At 38.8% G+C, this 20,454-nt stretch overlaps 1 protein-coding gene across 2 annotated transcripts in view; it reads left to right on the forward strand.

Annotated features, from left to right (window-relative positions):
• The first annotated feature begins 7,788 nt into the window (after positions 1–7,788).
• Positions 7,789–20,454, forward strand: part of LOC124870184 (nectin-4-like) — a 37,568-nt gene continuing 24,902 nt past the window's right edge. For both annotated transcript variants that reach the window (XM_047368708.1, XM_047368710.1), the window contains exons 1-3: positions 7,789–8,196; positions 17,435–17,635; positions 19,196–19,366. In XM_047368708.1, the coding sequence (XP_047224664.1) occupies positions 8,148–8,196; positions 17,435–17,635; positions 19,196–19,366 (421 nt within the window). In that variant the 5' untranslated portion in view covers positions 7,789–8,147. The remainder of the gene's footprint in view (positions 8,197–17,434; positions 17,636–19,195; positions 19,367–20,454) is intronic.

Consider the following 20,454-nt stretch of genomic DNA (forward strand, 5'->3'; position numbering starts at 1 on the left):
TTCAGGATGATTTTCTGTGTTTCCCAGCTGGTAAAAAAAAAAAAAAAAAAAGCAGAAGTCTGAACATATTTATTGTTTCTGTTTACTAGTTCCCATTTTGAAGTCTTAAATTAATACTTGTAACTTCATCCTACATGACCAAGGCCACGGTTAGCGGGCTTGTCGATACTTTATTTTTGACAGCATTGATGTTTATTTCAGCATATATTTTTTAAACACTTAATACCCTAAAGATATTTATTTCTCATCGACATTGTTCGCCAGGTACATAAAAAAAAAATTCAAAAAGCTTCAATTTGTGTGGGTGAAGTCATCTGCTCGCATCCATTTGTGGGTTTTTGAGGTATGTAAAATAACCCAGAAATAGGAAACACTCAGTTTTCAAAAAAATAAAACAACACCTTTAAGAATAATTTGAGTCATAAGAGTTTTGACATTTGAAGCTCTTATTATGAGAAAACTTTACCATTCTGAAATTTGACTTTACTTTCTTCATAAGCTAACTGTAAATCAACAGACCTTTTTACTGTCTACAGTGTGATGCAAAAAGATTCACAGTTCCCTTTTTAACGCTACAACCACAAACTTCAGCGTATTTTAGTGGGGGTTTTTCGGGATGTACTAACACAAAGTAGTGCATAGTTGTGAAGTGGAAGGAAAATAAATTTTTATTTTTGTAAAAGAATCCATTCTTTTCTAAATAGTTCAAGCTCAGATTTGACTGGGAGCGTATGTGAACATCAATTTTTCATTCCTACCACAGATTATGAATTAGATTAAGATGTGGCCTTTGACTAGGCCATTTTAATACATCTTAACCATTCCATCATATCTGACTATGTTTGGGGTTGTTGTCCTGCTGGAAGGTGAACTTGCACCTCAGTCTTACATCTGTTGTGACTATGAATCTGAGAATATTATTTATTTAATATTTAATCAAATAATATTTCGGTCTGTTAAGGATTGTCCTGTGAATACCAGCCCAGTAAGGCGATGGTATTAGGACAAAATAGAAAGGTGTGAGACAAGCTCTGACATTATTGAACAGCATAAACTCTGCACATATATGGACTGAATTCACACAATTTCTTAAAATACAAGAATTTATTAACAAAAATAAGTGAACTCAAAGTCAAACATATTTCAATTAACAAACTCTTTACTATGTTAAAACAATCCAACTAAACTACCAAGCAGAATTAAAGAATAGGGAAGACTAATGGGCTATGTACACTATAAACAAGTTGATTAAAGTTAAAATCATGACCAAAAAAGTGACCCAACATTACGATGCAATGTTTATGTTTGAGAACCAAGGATTATCTTGAAGAATCTGGAAATTAAGTTAAGTTAGTCTTGGAACCAACTTAGACAACCCTTCACAATGCAAGATCGGACAAAATATTATTTTAATAAAATAATGTTTTAAAGAATGATCAGCTGAATAAAACCAACCTTCTGGATGACCGTCTCATTAGCTGCCTTTATTTATATTTAAAGAAATATTATTAAGGCAGTATTTTGGAAAAGAGCCAAATCTTTCTGGAGAAATTGGGCTTAATAGTGTTTACTTAGTTATCAAATTTAGTAAAATGATGTTTAGGGACTATTATTCACTAAAACTAACAACCTTTCTGTTAAATACTCTTTAGTAGCAAGCACGTGTTCTTACTGGTTAGCAGTTGAGCTAACAAAAGAAGCTAATAGCTTAGCACCAGAATCAAACACATACATTTAAAATACCAGGTTAATAAAAGGGTTAAAACGCATAAGCCGATCTTCTGTGTTTAAAATCACCCTCTAAATAAAGTTTGTCTTAACTTTAAAAACACAGACAAAGAACACAAAACGGAACACCTTGTGTGCTGCAGATATTCTGCTAGCACCTAGATAACGGAGTTCAACACAAACAAAACCAAACTTCATAAAATAAAAAACGTTTAGATCATTTCAATCTAAAATCACTTCTATATCATTCTGCCCAAACACTTAACCCCATGAACTGTGGCGAGGAACGTTGTCCAAGGTGCGGCCGCTGTGTGAACAAACCTCTGTAGCTGTGGATGAAAGATGGCTCGTTGTGTCCACCAACCACACTGCACGTTAACTCGGTGATGCGGCTCCTGTTGTCCTTCTCTCAGGCAGGGAAAACCGCCTAGAGACCGCGTCTCTGTAGGGAACTTCTCTGGGACCGTTTGCTGCTGCAGGCCTCAGAGAGAAAGTAAGCAATGCTTGCATCTTAATTACCCCCGTTCATGAATGAAAATACCGGATACACAGACAGTATTTCATTCGTACTTAACTTTGCATATGATCGAGGATCTTATGACATCCTTGGATCCAGTTGAAGAGTTTATGTCTGTTTGCCAGCAAAGAGACATTTGCACGTTGGGCCTCCCCCTATCCTGGTCCCGCAGAGGAGCAGAGGAAAGAGGTCGGCTTGTTGGAGAGGGGGTGCCAGTGTTACCAGGTGAGAAATGGAGGATTATCGTACTAGAGACATAAAATTATCGTACACTCGTCATAACCAAAATAACAAGTCTGTTGATGTGTTGAATAGCGTCTAACAGGAACTCGCAGCTTTGTGGCGTCAGAACGGAAAGGATTTATCAACAGCTGCAGCCCCACAGAGCCGGGCACTGCTTCTTCTTCTTTTCTTTTTTTTCCTTTTCCTCAATCATGGGCGGGCGCAGTGGACTATTCAGCCAATCATGGCCGTTGTTCTGAGGCCAACGAATCACGTCACGCGTAGGTCACATTTAGAAAAGCACGATTGGCTGGAATTTCCAGCATCTGTTTCCGAATCCGGACGCAGATGCCTTCAGGGTTCACAGAAAAACTCCGACAGACTTTGGCGATGGGCTGATGACGACTGATTACAACCACACGTTCACGGAATGGTCAAATTATCGTACATTTGGCCTTTTTTTTAGGAATATTGATCGTACAGAGAGCAAAATTATCGTACAAATACGATAATTATCGTACACCTGGCAACACTGGGGGGTGCTCTTATTCAGACAGTAGCATCATGGGAAGTCTGCTGCTACCCCCCTTTCCTCAGTTGCTGGAAGTCAGTTAAATGCAATTTATTTGGAAAGTTCCAGAAAAGTTTGTACCGGAGTTTTAATGTTGTTTCCATGGCTGGGTCCCAACACATCTTTTGCAGCTTCTAACTGGTCTTCCAGAGTTGCCCTGTATTTAGCTCTTTTCATCTACAAATTAAGTCCGAACAACTTCTGTAACTCTGCCAAAAAAAGACATCCATGCAGTATGAAACCACCATGTTTCACAGCAGGGCTTGTAAGGTGGGATGATGTGGAGTGTTCGTTTTTCATCACCTATAGCATTATGTACGAACACCAAAAAGTAGAATTTTGGTTTAATCAGACCAAAGAACCTTCTTCCACATGTTTGCTATGTCCTCTTCTTGACTTATGGCTCAATAAGAATTTTTTTCTTCCCATACTTTCATAAAAGCAAGATATGGCCAACTGACAGGCTGTGCAAGAAGAGCATAAATCAGAGGAGGGGCCAAGAAACCCATGGTAACTCTGGAAGAGCTGCAGAGGTCTACAGCTCAGGTGGGAGAATCTGTAGAAAAGAAAACTATTCCATCAGACTACAAATCAGGCCTTTTCATTTTCTTTTTTTGCCTTGAATGCAAAATATTGTGTGTTGGTAATGTAAAGTTGCATATCACCCAGCCACACCATCCCCATGATGTCACATGGTGGTGGCAGCATCATGCTGTGGGAATTCCTTCTGCAATGGCAGGGAAACTCGTAAGAGATTGTGGGAAGATGAACTGAGACAGATACAGGACAATCCTGGAAGAAGACATGTTAAGACTTGAGGACGGGGTGGAAGTTCACCTTCTAGCAAGACCACAATCCCAAACATACATTTATAGCTACAAATAGAAAGTTAAGGTCAGAGGTGTCCAAACTTTTAGTTACATAGGCCAAAATAGTCGAGATGAAAGTACTTGTGGGCCACAATGTAAAAATAATTTAACTTGAATGAAATTAAATGTAGTTAAATTTCTTTTTCAAGAAAACTTATCTAAATAAATACAAATTGAAAAAGAGTTTCACACATTTGGTGTATTTAAAGAAGGGCATAAAATTTCCTAAATATTCTACGGCTGATTTTGTTTTATTTTCTCTGTTTAATTTGGGTCTTCTCTCAGCAACAAGAATTGGATCAGAATCAGAATCAGAAAAGCTTTATTGCCAAGTACGTTTTTGGACATACGAGGAATTTGTTTTGGCGTAGTCGGTGCAATACAGTACAAATTAAACAGTATAAACATATCTATAATATAATATAAATATATGTGCACAGTTTTAAGTGAGTGAGAGTAAATATAGAGCAGTATAAGATGCAAGAGCAATACAACAGTGCAGGTGATCATTGTGCAAGTATGGCAGTGCAAGTAAAGCAGGAGTCCAAGCTGAGCGTTAATGTAACGCATAGAGTTACAGGTTACAGGTGTCCTGTCAGCAAAAAAGGGGGGGTTGTGGGGGAAAGGGAGAATGTCAAGGTGGTTTCCGGGCTTTGTTAACCAGGCTGGTGGCAGATGGGTCACTCTTCTTTTTAAAGATGTTTGCTGTATTCAGCTAGTTTTAAGGAATCTGTGCACCCAGGTTTGCTTCTGAGCAAAGATCTCTGGAAAGCAAAAACCATGGTTACTAAAAGACAGGTGCATTAAACATCTGTGGAACCTGATGCACAAAATTATTCCAAAGACTGCAGTTTGGACACCAAAGTATATTCATGAAAGGTCCAGTCAAAGTCGAGACCTACGCTCACCGGCCACTTTATTAGGTACACCTTGCTAGTACCGGTTTGGACCCCCTTTTGCCTTCAGAACTGCCTTAATCCTTCGTGGCATAGATTCAACAAGGTACTGGAAACATTCCTCAGAGAGTTTGGTCCATATTGACATGATAGCATCACACAGATGCTGCAGATTTGTCGACTGCACATCCATGATGCGAATCTCCCGTTCCACCACATTCCAAAAGTCCTCTATTTGATTGAGATCTGGTGACTATGGAGGCCATTTGAGTACAGTGAACTCATTGTCATGTTCAAGAAACCAGTCTGAGATGATTCGTTCTTTATGACATGGCGCATTATCCTGCTGGAAGTAACCATCAGAAGATGGGTACACTGTGGTCATAAAGGGATGGATATGGTCAGCAACAATACTCACGTAGGCTGTGGCATTGACACAATGCTCAATTGGTAATAAGGGGCCCAAAGTGTGCCAAGAAAATATCCCCCACACCATTACACCACCACCACCAGCCTGAACCGTTGATACAAGGCAGGATGGATCCATGCTTTCATGTTGTTGACACCAAATTCTGACCCTACCATCTGAATGTCGCAGCAGAAATCGAGACTCATCAGACCAGGCAACATTTTTCCAATCTTCTATTGTCCATTTTTGGTGAGCCTGTGCGAATTGTAGCCTCAGTTTCCTGTTCTTAGCTGACAGGAGTGGCACCCGGTGTGGTCTTCTGCTGCTGTACCCCATCCGCCTCAAGGTTCAACGTGTTGTGCGTTCAGAGATGCTCTTCTGCATGCCTTGGTTGTTACGAGTGGTTATTTGAGTTACTGTTGCCTTTCTATCAGCTGGAACCAGTCTGGCCACTCTCCTCTGACCTCTGGCATCAACAAGGCATTTGCACCCACAGAACTGCCGCTCACTGGATATTTTCTCTTTTTCTGACCATTCTCCGTAAACCCTATAGATGGTAGTGCGTGAAAATCCCTGCAGATCAGCAGTTTCTGAAATGCCTGTCTGGCACCAACAACCATGCCACGTTCAAAGTCACTTAAATCACCTTTCTTTCCCATTCTGATGCTCAGTTCGAACTGCAGCACATTGTCTGGACAATGTCTACATGCACTTTCCATCCAATCAGACTGAGGTAGAGCAAAGTGTTGACTCAGGTTGGCAGAACACAAATCATATTACACTTTTCAGATTTTTATTTATTTATATTTGTGTTTATATTTAACAATTTGTCCTTGTAACACAGTTATGCGCTACTTTGGGATGGTCTGGCTCATCAGTTTCCAATGAAATACATTTAAGTGTTTTGTTGTAATTTTAATTTTAATTTGGCTTGTAAAATACGTTCTTTGTTAGTAATTGTTATGCAACTTTTGTGCATCTCTCATATTGTCAGCAGCAATCTGTAACAACTCCAGAAGGGAGATTTCCCACTGAGCATCAAGGTTGTTTGTAGAATCGTGGGATGTTTTTACATTCCTTCCTCCTGATGGATTTACATAGGAACATAACTGGAAACATATTCAAAACAGATTTATGAGCAGCAGGTGACTGTTTGCCCCGAGGCTCCTCACGCTGATATGATGTAATTACTTCATGATGCACGTCTGGATTAAGCTGTGCAACAAGAGAGTTACTGAATGCTGCAGTAAACAGGCTGTCCATCTTTTGTTTGGGTCTTTTAGAGTGCCATCAGCTTGTACAGTGTCATGGAAATGTCTTTATCAGTGAATTAAGCAGCATGTTATAATGCAGTTGCTTGTGTGTTGTTTTTTAATTGGTTGTCACCAGAATGCAATGGGTTAATCAGTGTAACTGTAGGTTAGTGTTTATTTAGCCTGGGATAGAAATAAAGCTTAACACCACAATGTCACCTGCTGCAAAACATCTGGATGAATGAATGAAGACGTTCTTTGTTGAATGCAGCTACTAAATCAACAGATAAGCCACTGAAACAACACAAAACATCTCTGATACACCTACTAACTCTTTTAGAAAAACCAACGTGCACATCAAATCGTCATGTATTCACTGGGCCTGGGAAATGTAGGTTTTAGTGAAAAATCACAACAGGGATTAAATAACACTTGAATATTTAACCTAATGTTAATAATTTATTGGATGCATTTTGTTGGGATGTTTATTCTTCATGTAATAGGTTTCATATTTTGTTTGTCATTAAAATACAGATGGATGCACAAATAGAAGAAATCAGTCACAGTTCTACAGAAGCTGCTTTCTACCTGGTCACATTCAGTGTGTTGTCTCATGTGCGAATTGCACCCTTTTTAGATAACTAACATGCACTAGTAACATTGAATAAACCAAAAGTAAGTATTCCTAAACCTTCAAGATCAGAAACAAGCCTTTAAACTTCACGATCTTGTTTGTGAAGTGAAACTCGAGAAGAGAAACGTGTCTGCAAGCCGTCACTTCTGCAACTAAAACGAAGAGGTTCTCTGTTGTCTGTGTAAGAATAGTTTTACTAATGTTATTTTTTTTTCTCCTTAATTCTTGTTTTGTCTTTGTGTAAAAATGTGTAACATTTTGGATCAACCACGCATCCAATGATAAATCTGCTTTGTATGCGTTTGTAGAGAAGGGTAGTGCATTGATTAGTTGATCAAGAAACAAAATTATAAAACTCATCAGTAAAGACAGACAAAAGCCAGATGTCTTTCTTCAAATCACATAATGACTATATTTACAGTGTCACGCTGCAGTAAGCAGTGGCTGTTCCTTATATGAGTGATGATGGCTCACTGCCCTGGGTGGCATCTTATTAGTACTCAGTACTCAGTTAATTTCAGCTTCATCTGTGATGGGCAGGTTTCTGTTTATGTACCTAATTGTATGTATATGTATATATATATATGTATGTATAATAAATAAATAATCTACTAACGTTGAACGTGTCATTCTTTGTACTATCTAGATCAGGGCGGGGCTTAATAGAACAGGTGTAGCAGCGGTTCTTACCTGTGCAGGTTGTGTTGCGACTCTGCGTGACAAGGTTTCTGTTAAACAAATACTCGCTCTTTTTTTTCCAAAGTTTTTTTTAGTGACACTGAGTTCTGCTCCTATTTGACTGTTTGCATTCACCTGTAATGAAGTTGGAGCGGCTCGCAGGAACAGCCTCACCGTCCACTCGTGGACCAGTCGGGATTTTTAGTTTAAAAACCCCGCAGAGGAGCTGAAGAAAAGCGAGAACAACTCCTGCATCTGCCTGCCTGCTGAGGAGCGTTTCTGGACTTTAAGCGGACACACATTATGAATTCTTAACATGACATTTTAAACAACCAAGAAGGGAGACTGACTGTTGCATTTCGGGCTACAGATGGAGGCGATCAGGACACGGACTGAGCTTCTGCTTCTTCTTCTTATCGGTGAGTTTTGTTTGGAAATTTATCACATCACGTTTTGTCCAACCAGTTCTGAATCATTAGGTTAAGACTGGAATGATTAAGATTAAATCTGATAATGTTTAATAGTAAAGATAAAACAGCATTTATTTATTTGGAGGTGAGGTTCTCGCTGAAGATCACTCTTACCTTAAATAACACTCAGGCTGCAGTCACTTTAGAGAGAAAGCAGCGCTGTGGGTGTTAACATTAGCAATGGGACACATTAACACTGTTAAGATAAGAACTTTTATATTTTCAGTAAGTCTACTATGTAATTTAATTTAGTTTTATATGCATTTCATTCAGATAAAGCAAAATCAGAATGCTGTTGGTGAGGTTTTATTCTAAGGAATTTTAGAGTTAAACCTGTCTTTTAGACATGATTTGTCACATCTTTTCAGTTGTTTACTTTCAGAATATTTGTTGACAGTATTTAGGAAAAAAAAAAAACCACCTAGCCTGTTTGACAACTATTACATCTGGTAAAATCAGTTTTCTGCTGCTACTGAGAGGCTTTGTGTTCCTTTGTGGGAGATGTGTTTGTTTCCTCCTACCTTATCTTCTTACTGGCCTTCTTCATGCATTCCACAGCTGATGTCTACTTCTCCGCTTTTTATGATAGGACAGAAAACAAAAAGTCTTGGAAAGACCATGCTTGCATTGTCTAAAAGAGTTCAGGGTGGGTTTATAGGTGTTATTATGTTAATCTTCAGCTCTTTACAGGTGGTGACATATGTTTGCTCACTGTGTGAGCTGTTCTTGTTAAGGAAATTCTACATATTTTTAAAATTTTTAACATTATGCAGGTGACTGGCTCAGACTCTGTCAAAGCTCAGATGAAGAATTTTGTGGTATGAAATGTTACATTTGTTCAGATGTGGCTGCTCAGCACGGTTCATCATTACCCCAGACTCAAAAACCTTGCTGAAGAACTTTTGGATTAAAGTTTGCTTTTTCCTTTTGCATTTTATGATCAGTTCTCTGAAAAATCTGTTTAATTTACTGTAATATGAACATACATCAGGTGCGTTGAAATGCAAGCATTTTCTTTAAGGCTGTAAAGGAGTCAAAGTGTTTCTGAAGCTTTAAACAAATTTTGATATTTCCTAAAGTGGACTGTAAACAAACTATTCAACCAATAACATGACTTTGAGACATCAGTCTGAATCTTTTTAACCTTTCGCTCATAATTTTAACTAAACAATAAATAAAACATTAATTGAACACAAAAACGCTTTGGAAAACAATCTTGGTGTATATTTTGCTAACCTAATTGTTCTCCATTTCAAACTGAGAAATAGACTAAAATAAGTATACTTTCAATGCAGTTAAGTTTATGTATACTGGACCATTTCAGAACACTTGTCATCTCAAGGCATTTACAAGACAAACAAATCTAATTAATCTGTACTTTTGTAGAATCCATTTTGGTCCAAATCAGTTCATTTCATCCCAGTAAAATCCATACTGTCCAATTTAATCCAAATCATAATACATTACAGTTTAATTCAAGGGTTTATTAAATTTGAATGAATAAAAAGTTATATTTTAAAAGAAAAACTAGCTTATTTTATGAATTCTTTCACTTTGTAGCAATCTCTTCTCCGTAGCAAGCATGTGGTGAAAGTGTTGAGAAGCTACAAACTTTGGACATGAAGAAATCTCCAGCAATACCAGGGTCAAATGTGAGCAGCCTCTTGCTCCAACTGGCTGAGGGTTGAGACAAAGCAGACAAAAAAAATCTCTGACACAGGCATACCTTCTATGGAAAGATGAATCAGAGAGAGAAAACAAAGTTAATTGCAGAATAACTTTAAAATAATGCAGAAACGGAGAGTTGCAAGAGAAAATGGACACAGATTAGAACAAAACAGCTGACAGTGTAGAAAAACATTGAGATAACATTTCCACACATTCACTTCAGTGCTGAAAGGTCCCAGAGTTTTAGAGGATGGGTGGGGTTGAAGAATGCTGGAGTCTTCTTGCTGACATTTTCCACCCAGACACAAAGTTAAATCAACAGATACGTTAAAAATGTGCTTGGCAGGGACAGATGTTGCAGCTGATGTTCAGCAACATTAATTCTGATCATGTGCAGGTTGGTGGGATTTTCTGCAGACCTGTGTGGTGTTTTCAACGTGTTCATTTATATTCTAGTATATTATGTAGGATTGATGTCAACACCAAAATAGTTGTCAGGTAGGTTAATCTGCTGTTCTGCGTATATTGCACAAAAGATTCAACACTGCATGTTCCTGTGAGACCTCAACAGATACTGCCTCTTTCCTTGTATCCTTCCAGTGTACATCTTTGACAACCATCATTAGGTAGGATGTCCCGACCTACTGCAGCTTGAAAACACAACTTCCATCTGACTCCCAAAAATCTGCCTATATGCACAATTTGGAGGTGCATGTGCTTCTTTTTGGTCACGAGCCCAATTACATGGAGAACCCACCACACAAGGATTCTATGTGCACGAGGCCCAATCATGACATGGCACTTGCTGGCATGGAGGCTGTTGAAGCATAGTCAGAGCTGTGTAGGGACATTAAGCTTGTGTTAGAATAATTTGGAAGGCTTTTAGCTCAGTGTGTGTGTGATGAGGTGGTAGCTTTGACTTGAAGGGAGTGTAACCAGTTCGGATTCATCTTCTATTTAGGCCAATTGACACCGCTGCATGTGGCCCGTACATCATGGATAAGCTACCACTGCTGGTACTGGGTTCATGCAGGCCTCTTCAGTGACACACGTTGTACTGTTTCATCCAGTGTTGATGTGCACTCTAAAGCAAAATCTGTTATCCTGTCAAGGATTGATTTCTCAACAAACGTTTCAGGATGATTTTTACCTTAAGAGAACGTCCTGTGTTTCAAAATGTCTATTTGTACAGTTTCAGTTAAACAGCCTGAAAGCGTTACCAGTTCAACACACCCTCCCAACACCAAATCATCCAGAGTTGATGAATGATTAAGATGGCTTGTACTTGTATAGCGCCTTATCATGTCCCCAGAGACCCCAAAGCGCTTCACACTACATTCAGCCATTCACCCATTCATGCACACATTCACATATTGACAGTAGAAAGCTACATTACAGCCACAGCTGCCCTGGGGCACACTGACAAAGGAGACTGATCCATAAGATTTGGGGGGCCTTACAACTATTATCAAGCGCTGTGATGTTTGATAATAGTTGTGCATTATTCATGTGGCGTAATCATTATAGTAACTAATACTATAACAATGAAATCAGCCGGTCACTGGTATCAGGATGCACCAAACTGCTAAATGATGCCATCATGGCATTTTTACAGTTTAACGTCTCTCCAGCCACCCCCAGATCAATGCCCCCCCCCCCCCCCCCCCCCCCCCCAGCTGTTGCTGTGCACTGCCGGTCAGCTAGCTGATAGAAGGCAACCACACTAGTCCGTTGCTGAGAACTACAACTAATTCTGCTGTTTGGAAATATTTTAGGAAGCGAAAAGACTGGTCCGTACCTACACAATAAATGACATTGACTGACTGATGGTTTATGACAGCACTTGGGATACAGTGTATTTTTAAGAAAAACATAAAAAAATGTCATATATAAATTCAGTTGGGGAACCTAGAGCTTGGAACAGAATGGACCTTGATCTCCATCTTGTTTATTTTTCCTTTTATTCAAGATAATTTCACCTAAAGTCTATAATTGTTCTTCATGTTGAGGTCTTTGTAAGTAGCTTGTCTTTACTTCTGCAGATTAGTTGACTGATTCATGTAGATAGGTTGAGAACAAAAGTAGCAATGCTGTTGCTAAAACATTCCCCATTCAAGAACCAACATTTTCTAACCAGATGCCTTTTATGCTGACTACACTGCTTTACAAATAATATGTTTATGTGTTTGCTCAAGCTCCAGAGAGCTTGAGCAAACTTTATTTAAGCAGAAAAAGCACTGGACTGTTGCTCAGTGGTCCAAGGCCCTCATCTCAGATTATCTACCTATACTTACATTGTCTTGTAGTTTAAGTCTCGGGGTATTCAAACAAGGAAACAGCATATGAAGTTGACAAAACTCTGCCTGGAGACTGCAAATAAGAGTTCCTGACTGGTTAACTTTGCCTTTTCTGAACTCTAAACTACTCTAACAGCTACACCCATTTCTTTTTTCAGCAAATTAATCAGTCTTATAATGCTGTGGCACAATCTGAAACTGAACTTGAAAATTGCTGCATTCACCAACAGTGAGCTTTGGAGCTTTTTTCACTTACTGTGTGTGATGGCGAGATAAACTGTCAAGCCTAGATTAGAGCGATAATTTAATGGTTTATGTGCAAATCTGGCCCGTTTTGGGGGAGTGCTTTATAATCTTGTATCCATTTCCTGATTTACAAAGATCCACACACACCTGCCTTACTTGAATTGCATGTTCTCCTGTCTTTCTTTTTTTTGAAGAGTGGTTACTAGCATGTTTATACTAGCATGTTGGCAAGTCATTGATTTTAATCTTATTTTAAGACTTTTAAGGGGTACCTCGTAAAAAAAAAACCAAAACTATTATTGCTTAATGTAAGATTTTTTTCCTCTACTGAATGAGTGTACTAAAATTCAGAAATTATCCAGGAATAAGATCTAATTTATTTGAAGGGGTTTTTCACCAGGAGCGCTTATACTCTGATTATTTAGATTTAATTATAAGTACTTTTTCATTGAATTAAATAAGGACCCCAATGGTTATCCACTGGTGAAAAGCAAATCTTCTTGGGTTTTTTGGTTTTAGTGTCTGAAAATAACTGAAGAGAACACATTCAACACATGATGTGCTGTTTTAGGAGGGTTTAGAAGATATTACAGAACAAATGAACAAAACAAAACAAAAGTGCTGTTTGTTGCTTTATCCACCTGTTTTAATACGTGCACAAGCGCCTTTGATGTAGAAATAGTTTTTTTTTTCCCTTGCCTACCTTACCCAGAGTCGTGTGAACCCTCTTTATTATATCAGATTTCTACTGTTAGCCAAATTTGCTCAATTAAATCCCTGCAGCCTGCAGCTTGAAACTGTCTGAGCAGGGACTGAACCTAGACTCTTGCATGTAAAGTCTTGGGTGTCCACATACTCTGGATCTGGCAACATGCCTTAGGGTGCGACAGGACAGAATGCGGCTTGGGGGCATTCCTGCTTTTGAGTCAGTCAGAACGCATTGGGCAACCAGCACCTTCCAGTTTTCACGACTAATTCTGGTGCTACTCGTCTCTCTTTGTCTCTCTCTTCAGTGTGGATTAAAGTCAATGACAGAGATAGGGTCTGTAAGTGCCGCTCCATTTAGAAGAACAAATACAATTATCAGACTCTTGGTTTCAGCAGGTGTGATCATCTCAGGTGTGATGGAGTGATGAAAGGCAGCTTTATGAACTTGTGTTTGTCTGGAGTGTGTGAACAGGGGTTAACTCTTTCTCTCTGTTTGCTGTTTTTCTTTGTTGTCTCATCTCTGGTTTCATACCTTTTGGCCTTCATCTAAAATCAACTTTAGTTTGACCTAGTATCCGTCCCATGGCCTCTCTCTCCAGATTGACATTTCCTCAACGTGTGAAACCTGTGGGACCTCTGAACAATTGTGTGCATGTGTCCTTGCAGGATCTGTGGGAGTCTGTTTCCCGTATTGGTATCTTAGTAATCATTTATTGGGTTTGTGAATCAGTAACCAGAAAAGAAATAAACGTGTTTGTTTCAGAAATCAAAGTTCAGTTGTTTCGTTTTTCCGGTTTGAGTTTTTGATGCACCGCTCTCTTTCCGTTTCTCGTACTCATCTCTGTTTGGCTCCCACGGTTAAAGACAGGTCTGGAAAAAGTCGTTACTAAGACCAGCGCTGAATTTTCACCAGTTTCAATAGTTTAAAAAGGTCATCTAAGTAGTCAAGTTTTAGATTAGAGTTAAAATAGTGAAAACATGTCAAATCTAATGAAAGTAATTGTTTAAAATTATAAGTACAATATGCAATCTGTTTACTGAAGAAGCAAAGCTCTAAATGCAAAACAGGAATCTAATTGCTGACCTTTGCCGAATGTCTCATCCTCTCTCTTTGTCCGTCTTTCCTGTCTGCCTACTGTCAAAAATTGAAAAATAAAGGCCTCTAGTGCCGAAAAAATATCTTTAAAGCTGTATGAGTTACAACAATATTAATAAAGTATTTTTTATTAAATTTTGAATTTGAATTGATGCAAAAATATTATCTAGATTTCAATCGATAAAATGCTTCACCTTGTAGAAAGTTGTGGGGAAATTGTGATGTCCCCTAGCATGATGCTGCCACCACCATGCTTGGCAGCATGTATAGGGTTCTTTGATTGGAAAGCATTTACTTTGACTCCTTCAGACATACATCTTGTCGGGAGCAGACATGGTGGTTCAGGGCGTTAAGTACGTGACCCGTGTACGGATGCCTTAGTCCTCGACGCAGGCTTTTGTGGGATCAAATGTCGGCCCATTGACACTTTTTGCACTACCTTACCCTGCTTTTCCACACTATTTGCTGTCTCATTACTGTCTAAAAAATAATTTACAATTTACATTTCTCAATATTTGGCAGTTGGTAGTACTGTTGCCTTGCAGCAAGAAGGTCCTGGGTTTGATTCCTGGCCTTTCTGCATGGAGTTTGCATGTTCTCCCCGTGCATGCGTGGGTTCTCACCGGGTACTCCGGCTTCCTCCCACAGTCCAAAGACATGCCTGTTAGGTTAATTGGTCTCTCTAAATTGCCCTTAGGTGTATGAATGAGTGTGTGCATGGTTGTTTGTGTGTTGCCCTGTGATGGACTGGCGACCTGTCCAGGGTGTACCCTGCCTCTCGCCCATAGACTGCTGGTGATAGGCATCAGCTTCCCCACCACCCACTATGGAATAAGCGGTAGAAAATGACTGACTGACTGACATTTTGGTTGTCTAGTTGGTGGGTATCTGCACATTTCAGTCAAGCTTGAAGCAGTAGATTTTGGTCACCACCCTATTAGTCCATCTGGAGAATTCAGAGGTAGTCCTCTTTCTTCCTTATTCCATCTAATTTTTGCTATCAAATGAGATCCACTGGCAGCAAAACAGACTTTCAGCATGATGCTACCACCACCACGATACCTCTATCTTTGTCCTGTCTGACCATGAAACGTTTCTCCAGAAGACACAAGTGTTCAGTCAGTGGTGCTCCATCTTCCAGGTTTTACCTGTAGAGGTTCCTGGGTATTTCCTTTCATCTGACCCTGACAGTTTGCAGATGATTCAAACTTGGAAATAACTGGCTGTTCCAACTTGACAATAATCGGTAGCACACATCAGAACTGCTTTGGGTTGGCTGACGTCGTGGTTCCTGAAGGTCCTCCTCTAAATCCATGACTGTTAAAATTTGATGGACAACACTTAAAAGCCAAGTCAACACCAGGAGACCAGCCTGTTTAAATAAACCCAGAATTAAAGGGGGTATTTTGATGGTTACAGAAAGCAAATTATCATGCAGCTATATGAACCTGTAGGTATGATGTTGACCCTGTGTGGAGTAAAGAAAAAATTCAATAAATGTAAACCAGGGGCCCCTAATTTCACATTTAAAAATCTTTAAGGTTGTGTTTTTTATGGACCAACCATGCTAGTAAAAGAGATTTTGAAGTAAATAAATAGTCCCAAATTATAAGCATTGGCCTATAATGAGTGTATATAAACTCTTGATTGGAACTGTGGGTCCATTTACATCACATTGTTCCTCTAACTGCTGTTTTGATCTTGATTTCTGGTCATTTTAATGCCAGAAGAGATTATGTTTAGACACCTGGAAAGCTCAAACCACGTGCCTGACTGCTAATACGTTTTGTTTCATTTAAATTTAAACATTAAGCCATATATCAGGCTCACAAATTTTTGTCTGTGTTGTTTTTTGTTATAATCAGCCAAAATTATTGAATTATTTGCTGCCTGACCACAGAACCTTGTTGCTGTTGTCTGTGTGTTCACTTTTTTGCGGTCCCCCCGCATATAACCAGTGTCTCTTCCCTTTTGTTTCCATTCTCCTGTGGGAGCAGTAGGGATCTATGTTATCCAGCATTTTTTGAGTTATGTTAATTTTAATTTATGACTTTTAGTTAATTTATTACATATTATATTTTGTCATAGCTGTATGCTGGAGAATCTGGGGGACTCAAGTGTGTTTCCTTGTTCTGTGTGTCAGAATAAACAAAGTTTGATTCCCATGGTGGCTCTACAAGCCAACTACAACGCAGAGGCTAGAAACTACCGCTGACATAAGTAAATTGAAAAAACATTAGCAATTATGAAACAACCTCATCCTGAGGTTGTGTGCCAAGATTGTTTAACAGTTTAAATTGGCAGCAATGGCCAAAAGCTTTTGGAAGGACAAAATAAATAAACCACCAGTTGCTCTCATAAAGATTGGATTAGTCTGTGTCAATTTGGTGAAAATAATGTAATACAGTGAACTACATTTCAACATTAGAGAGCAGAGGTTGATGGGTGCTTTGAAAGATGGGATTGAAGAGTTCATAAATGGTGTTTGGAAAGTGATAACGGATCAAATACTAAATAAATGACAAAAAGACAACTCTAAAAGTTATTTTTATCGCTGTAACAAGCCTCAGAGAGATAAGTGACAGCAGTCATTTACAATCAGGGAAATCAGGATTAGCAGTAAACCTGCTTCTTTATTATCCACATTGAAGCAGGAAAACCTTTAGCTTTAAAACAAAAATACTTAAGCCCTTTTGAAGAGTCGTACTTTTTTTAGCCCAGTTGTCTTAAAGCACATATAGACCTTCCTTTTCTTTCTTTGAGAAATCAGCGTGTTTTCTCCATAATGGTGAGTCTGAACTCAAGCAGGTTGGGTGACCTTTTCTCTGTAAGCTATGGGAGTGTTTGTCTGTAAACAAACTTATTGAGCCCACAAACTTTTTTAGCACTGGAGGAGGATGTGACTTCCTTAACAGACCACTATTTTGTTTTACTAGAGGTATATTTTATCGTAAATATTACTTTAGGATAAAAGAAAAACTTTCTATGGCCCTCCAAAAAATAATGCAGATTACCCCAGTTCAGCTTTCTGAACATTAGCTGGAGAATGTTGCAACACTTGGTTTTATCATTCAGCTTTCTTGGAAACTGCATGTAGGAGTTCAAGCATTCCTCATTCCAACATGTAATACCTTTATCTCTAACTGATTAAGTCTTTCTGTTTTCTCCTCAGTGGCATGCGTTCAGGGGGCCTTTGTGGAGCCTCTTCAGCCCAACACCGACCTTCTTTCCTTCAGTGACACTCCGACCAGACTCCCCTGCCATTACCAGGTAGCGCAGGATCAGAGCGTGGTGCAGGTCACCTGGAACAAGGAGCTCCCAGGTGGCAGCGAGGACCCTGTCATCATGGCCCACTTTACTGAGGGAAATAGAGGTATATCACTAAAGGAGAACTTTTCTTTAGAGGGGAGAAAAATCTCTTGTTAAGAAATAATAGTTGTTTTTTTCCAAAGTCACTGGTGCCACAATTATTGCCTCAACCACTAATAATTCCTTAAAGTAAATGTAACTGTGATTTTAACTTGGATGAGGATCAGTGTTTAGGACCTTCTAACTAGTTATTTTTACTTAAAAATTTCCTGGGGTATAAATATGACCTCACTCAGCAGAAAGGAGAGAAAACAAGCCATTCAATTAATGCATAAGTGTGCCATTTTTCATAATTGGGAAACAGCTGCAAGAAAATTTGCTACTCATCTCAACTTGCAAACAAGTTTAGGACAACTGAAAGTTTAACTGATCCGCCGCATACAGTGAGAGGAATGGTGTTAAAAAATCCCTCCTAAGCTTCCTGTTGTACAACTGCTGCAAAGAGTTGCATCTTGGGGTTGCCAAGCCTCCAAATCAGCAATGAGACCACATTACTTAAATTAGGCCCCAATCCTTTTACCCATCTACTGCTCTATCCTCCCCTCACTCGTGAACAACACACAAAGATGTCTGAGCTACAGATTGACCCCTGACCCAGAGAAGGCACTCCATACACTCGGCTGCAAAAGTGAAGATAAAAAAACCCCCCTTTCCTTGACTACACCTTGAAATCTTATCCATAGGCGCCACAAACAGGATCGGTGGTGTGGTTTGGCCATCTGATTATGTCTCCTGGGAGACCAACCTGAAAACAAGTTTAACTTTGTGCCATGAATGCGAATGTACATAGCTCTGCTTTGGTTATACCTTAAAGCATCCTAGGTACTCCATACTCCCGCAGCTACAACACAAAATACCTCAAGGCGCATAATCATTAAACTTATGCAGATCCACAAAACACATGTGGACTGGACAACCAAAAATGTTTTCAACAGCAGCCATTTTAAGACACTAAAGGAGGAAACAGACATGTGTAATGTCTGCATCAATGTTTGCAGTTCACTGAGGCGTTTCCATTTAACTTTTTCACCCTTTACAGGATCCTGGTATGTTTTATCACTCCATCTGCTAAAACAATTCAAAATGTCCTTTGGCCAACAGTGCAACAGCTTCAGTTAAGTGAAAGTTAATTTATTTTGCACAATTCATGAGCTGCACAAAATAAGTGCTGCTAAAACTGCAAATTTGAAAGAGGCAATGTTCATCACATAAGACATTTAAATTGTGAAAAGCTCAAGTTTCGGTTTACAAAGGGAGGATCCTTTAGAGATGCATGTGACTGATTAGCGGATTTAAAGCAAATAGAATGTATAACCCACGTAAAGTGGTTAAACTTAATATTGAGTAATTTACAGTGTAACAAAAGAAAAGAGTTGCATTCTCCAGCCATCATTCAGTAAAATTAAACTGCACAGATACAGAAAATTCAAAATCCCACTCTTTACACAAAATTTAACCATTTTATTTTCCTGTTTTGCTTTTTTAGAGTAAACCCCTTTTACTAGTAGTGTAAAAAACTGTAAGGATGATTTCTGTAATATTTTGTTTTTGTTGTTTTTTTCAGAGTTTGGGCGTTACTCTGGCCGTTTGAAGTTTGAGAGCTTCACCCCGATCACTGAGAACTCGGCTCTTCTCATCCCCGCCACGCAGGAGTCTGACGAAGGCATCTACAGGTGCCACATCACCACCTTCCCAAACGGAAACTTCGAAAGACGCATAAAGCTTACCGTCTGGAGTACGTTTCATGCCCTCCGTTTTCTGATACATCTTACTGATCATGTCAATAATGTAACAATCAGGGCCACAGAAGGAAACATTTTTTCTCTTTTGATATAATTCATTGTTGCTGTGTGTGAAAAGTCTGAAATGGTTGTAAAATGCCCTGTTCACACCAGCTGTGAAAACATTTACAATCTTATCCAAGCCAGATGTGTTAGATGGTTTATAATGATGGAAAAAACAAGTTTAAAGGAGAGAAGTTTTAACTTGTGTGAAGATGAATTATCTGTTCACGTCACTTTGATTTATGAATTAATTTAGTACAAAACATCTATAGGTTTTGCACTCTTATTGGTAAACTGCTAAATTTATTATAAAAATAAGGATCTGACATGTTTGGCATGCATTTTTCTGCAGCCCCCTGAGACGAAACATTAAAAAAACACTTTTTCTACAGTTACAACTGCAAGTCCTAATGTCTCTACCACCTTTGAATATAGAAGGGAATTTAATTTGGATTCATTATTCTTTGCAAAATAGTTAAAACTCAGATTTGAAAGAGAGCATCTGTGGACATCAGTTTTCAAGTCTTGACACCAGTGCTCAGTTGCATTTAGGTCTAGACTTTGATCTACATCAGTGGCTGGCCCCGGGGCCGTTTGTGGCTCTTGTAATGTGTAATTCAAAAATGGTACAAAATTTGACTCGCCAGCACAGGAAGCAGATTGCAACTTTAAAAAAACAAAAACTTAGAACCAGATAATTGCTGAAAATGTAAAACCTTATTAAAATGTAACACAAAGTATGTAATTGGTTTTGATTTTGTAATAAGTAGGGACACAAACATCCAGCAAGTTAACCATATTAATTAAAAAAATGATAATCCAATTTGTAAGCCCACTAATACTTTCAACTTGACTGTTTTGGTAATTTCTGACCATGTGCTTGGCTGTCATAGTTCATAGTAAGTAAGACAACAAGCATACAGTGGAATTAATATTATTATTATTTCTGCTCATGAAAAGCATCCCCAGAGCATGATGCTGCCATCACCATGTTTCACCGTGGAGAACACTTTGCATATAGACCACAAAATTTAATTTT

This window comes from Girardinichthys multiradiatus, chromosome 6 (genome assembly GCF_021462225.1).
Source record: "Girardinichthys multiradiatus isolate DD_20200921_A chromosome 6, DD_fGirMul_XY1, whole genome shotgun sequence".
In the NCBI taxonomy this organism is placed as follows: Eukaryota; Metazoa; Chordata; class Actinopteri; order Cyprinodontiformes; family Goodeidae; genus Girardinichthys; species Girardinichthys multiradiatus.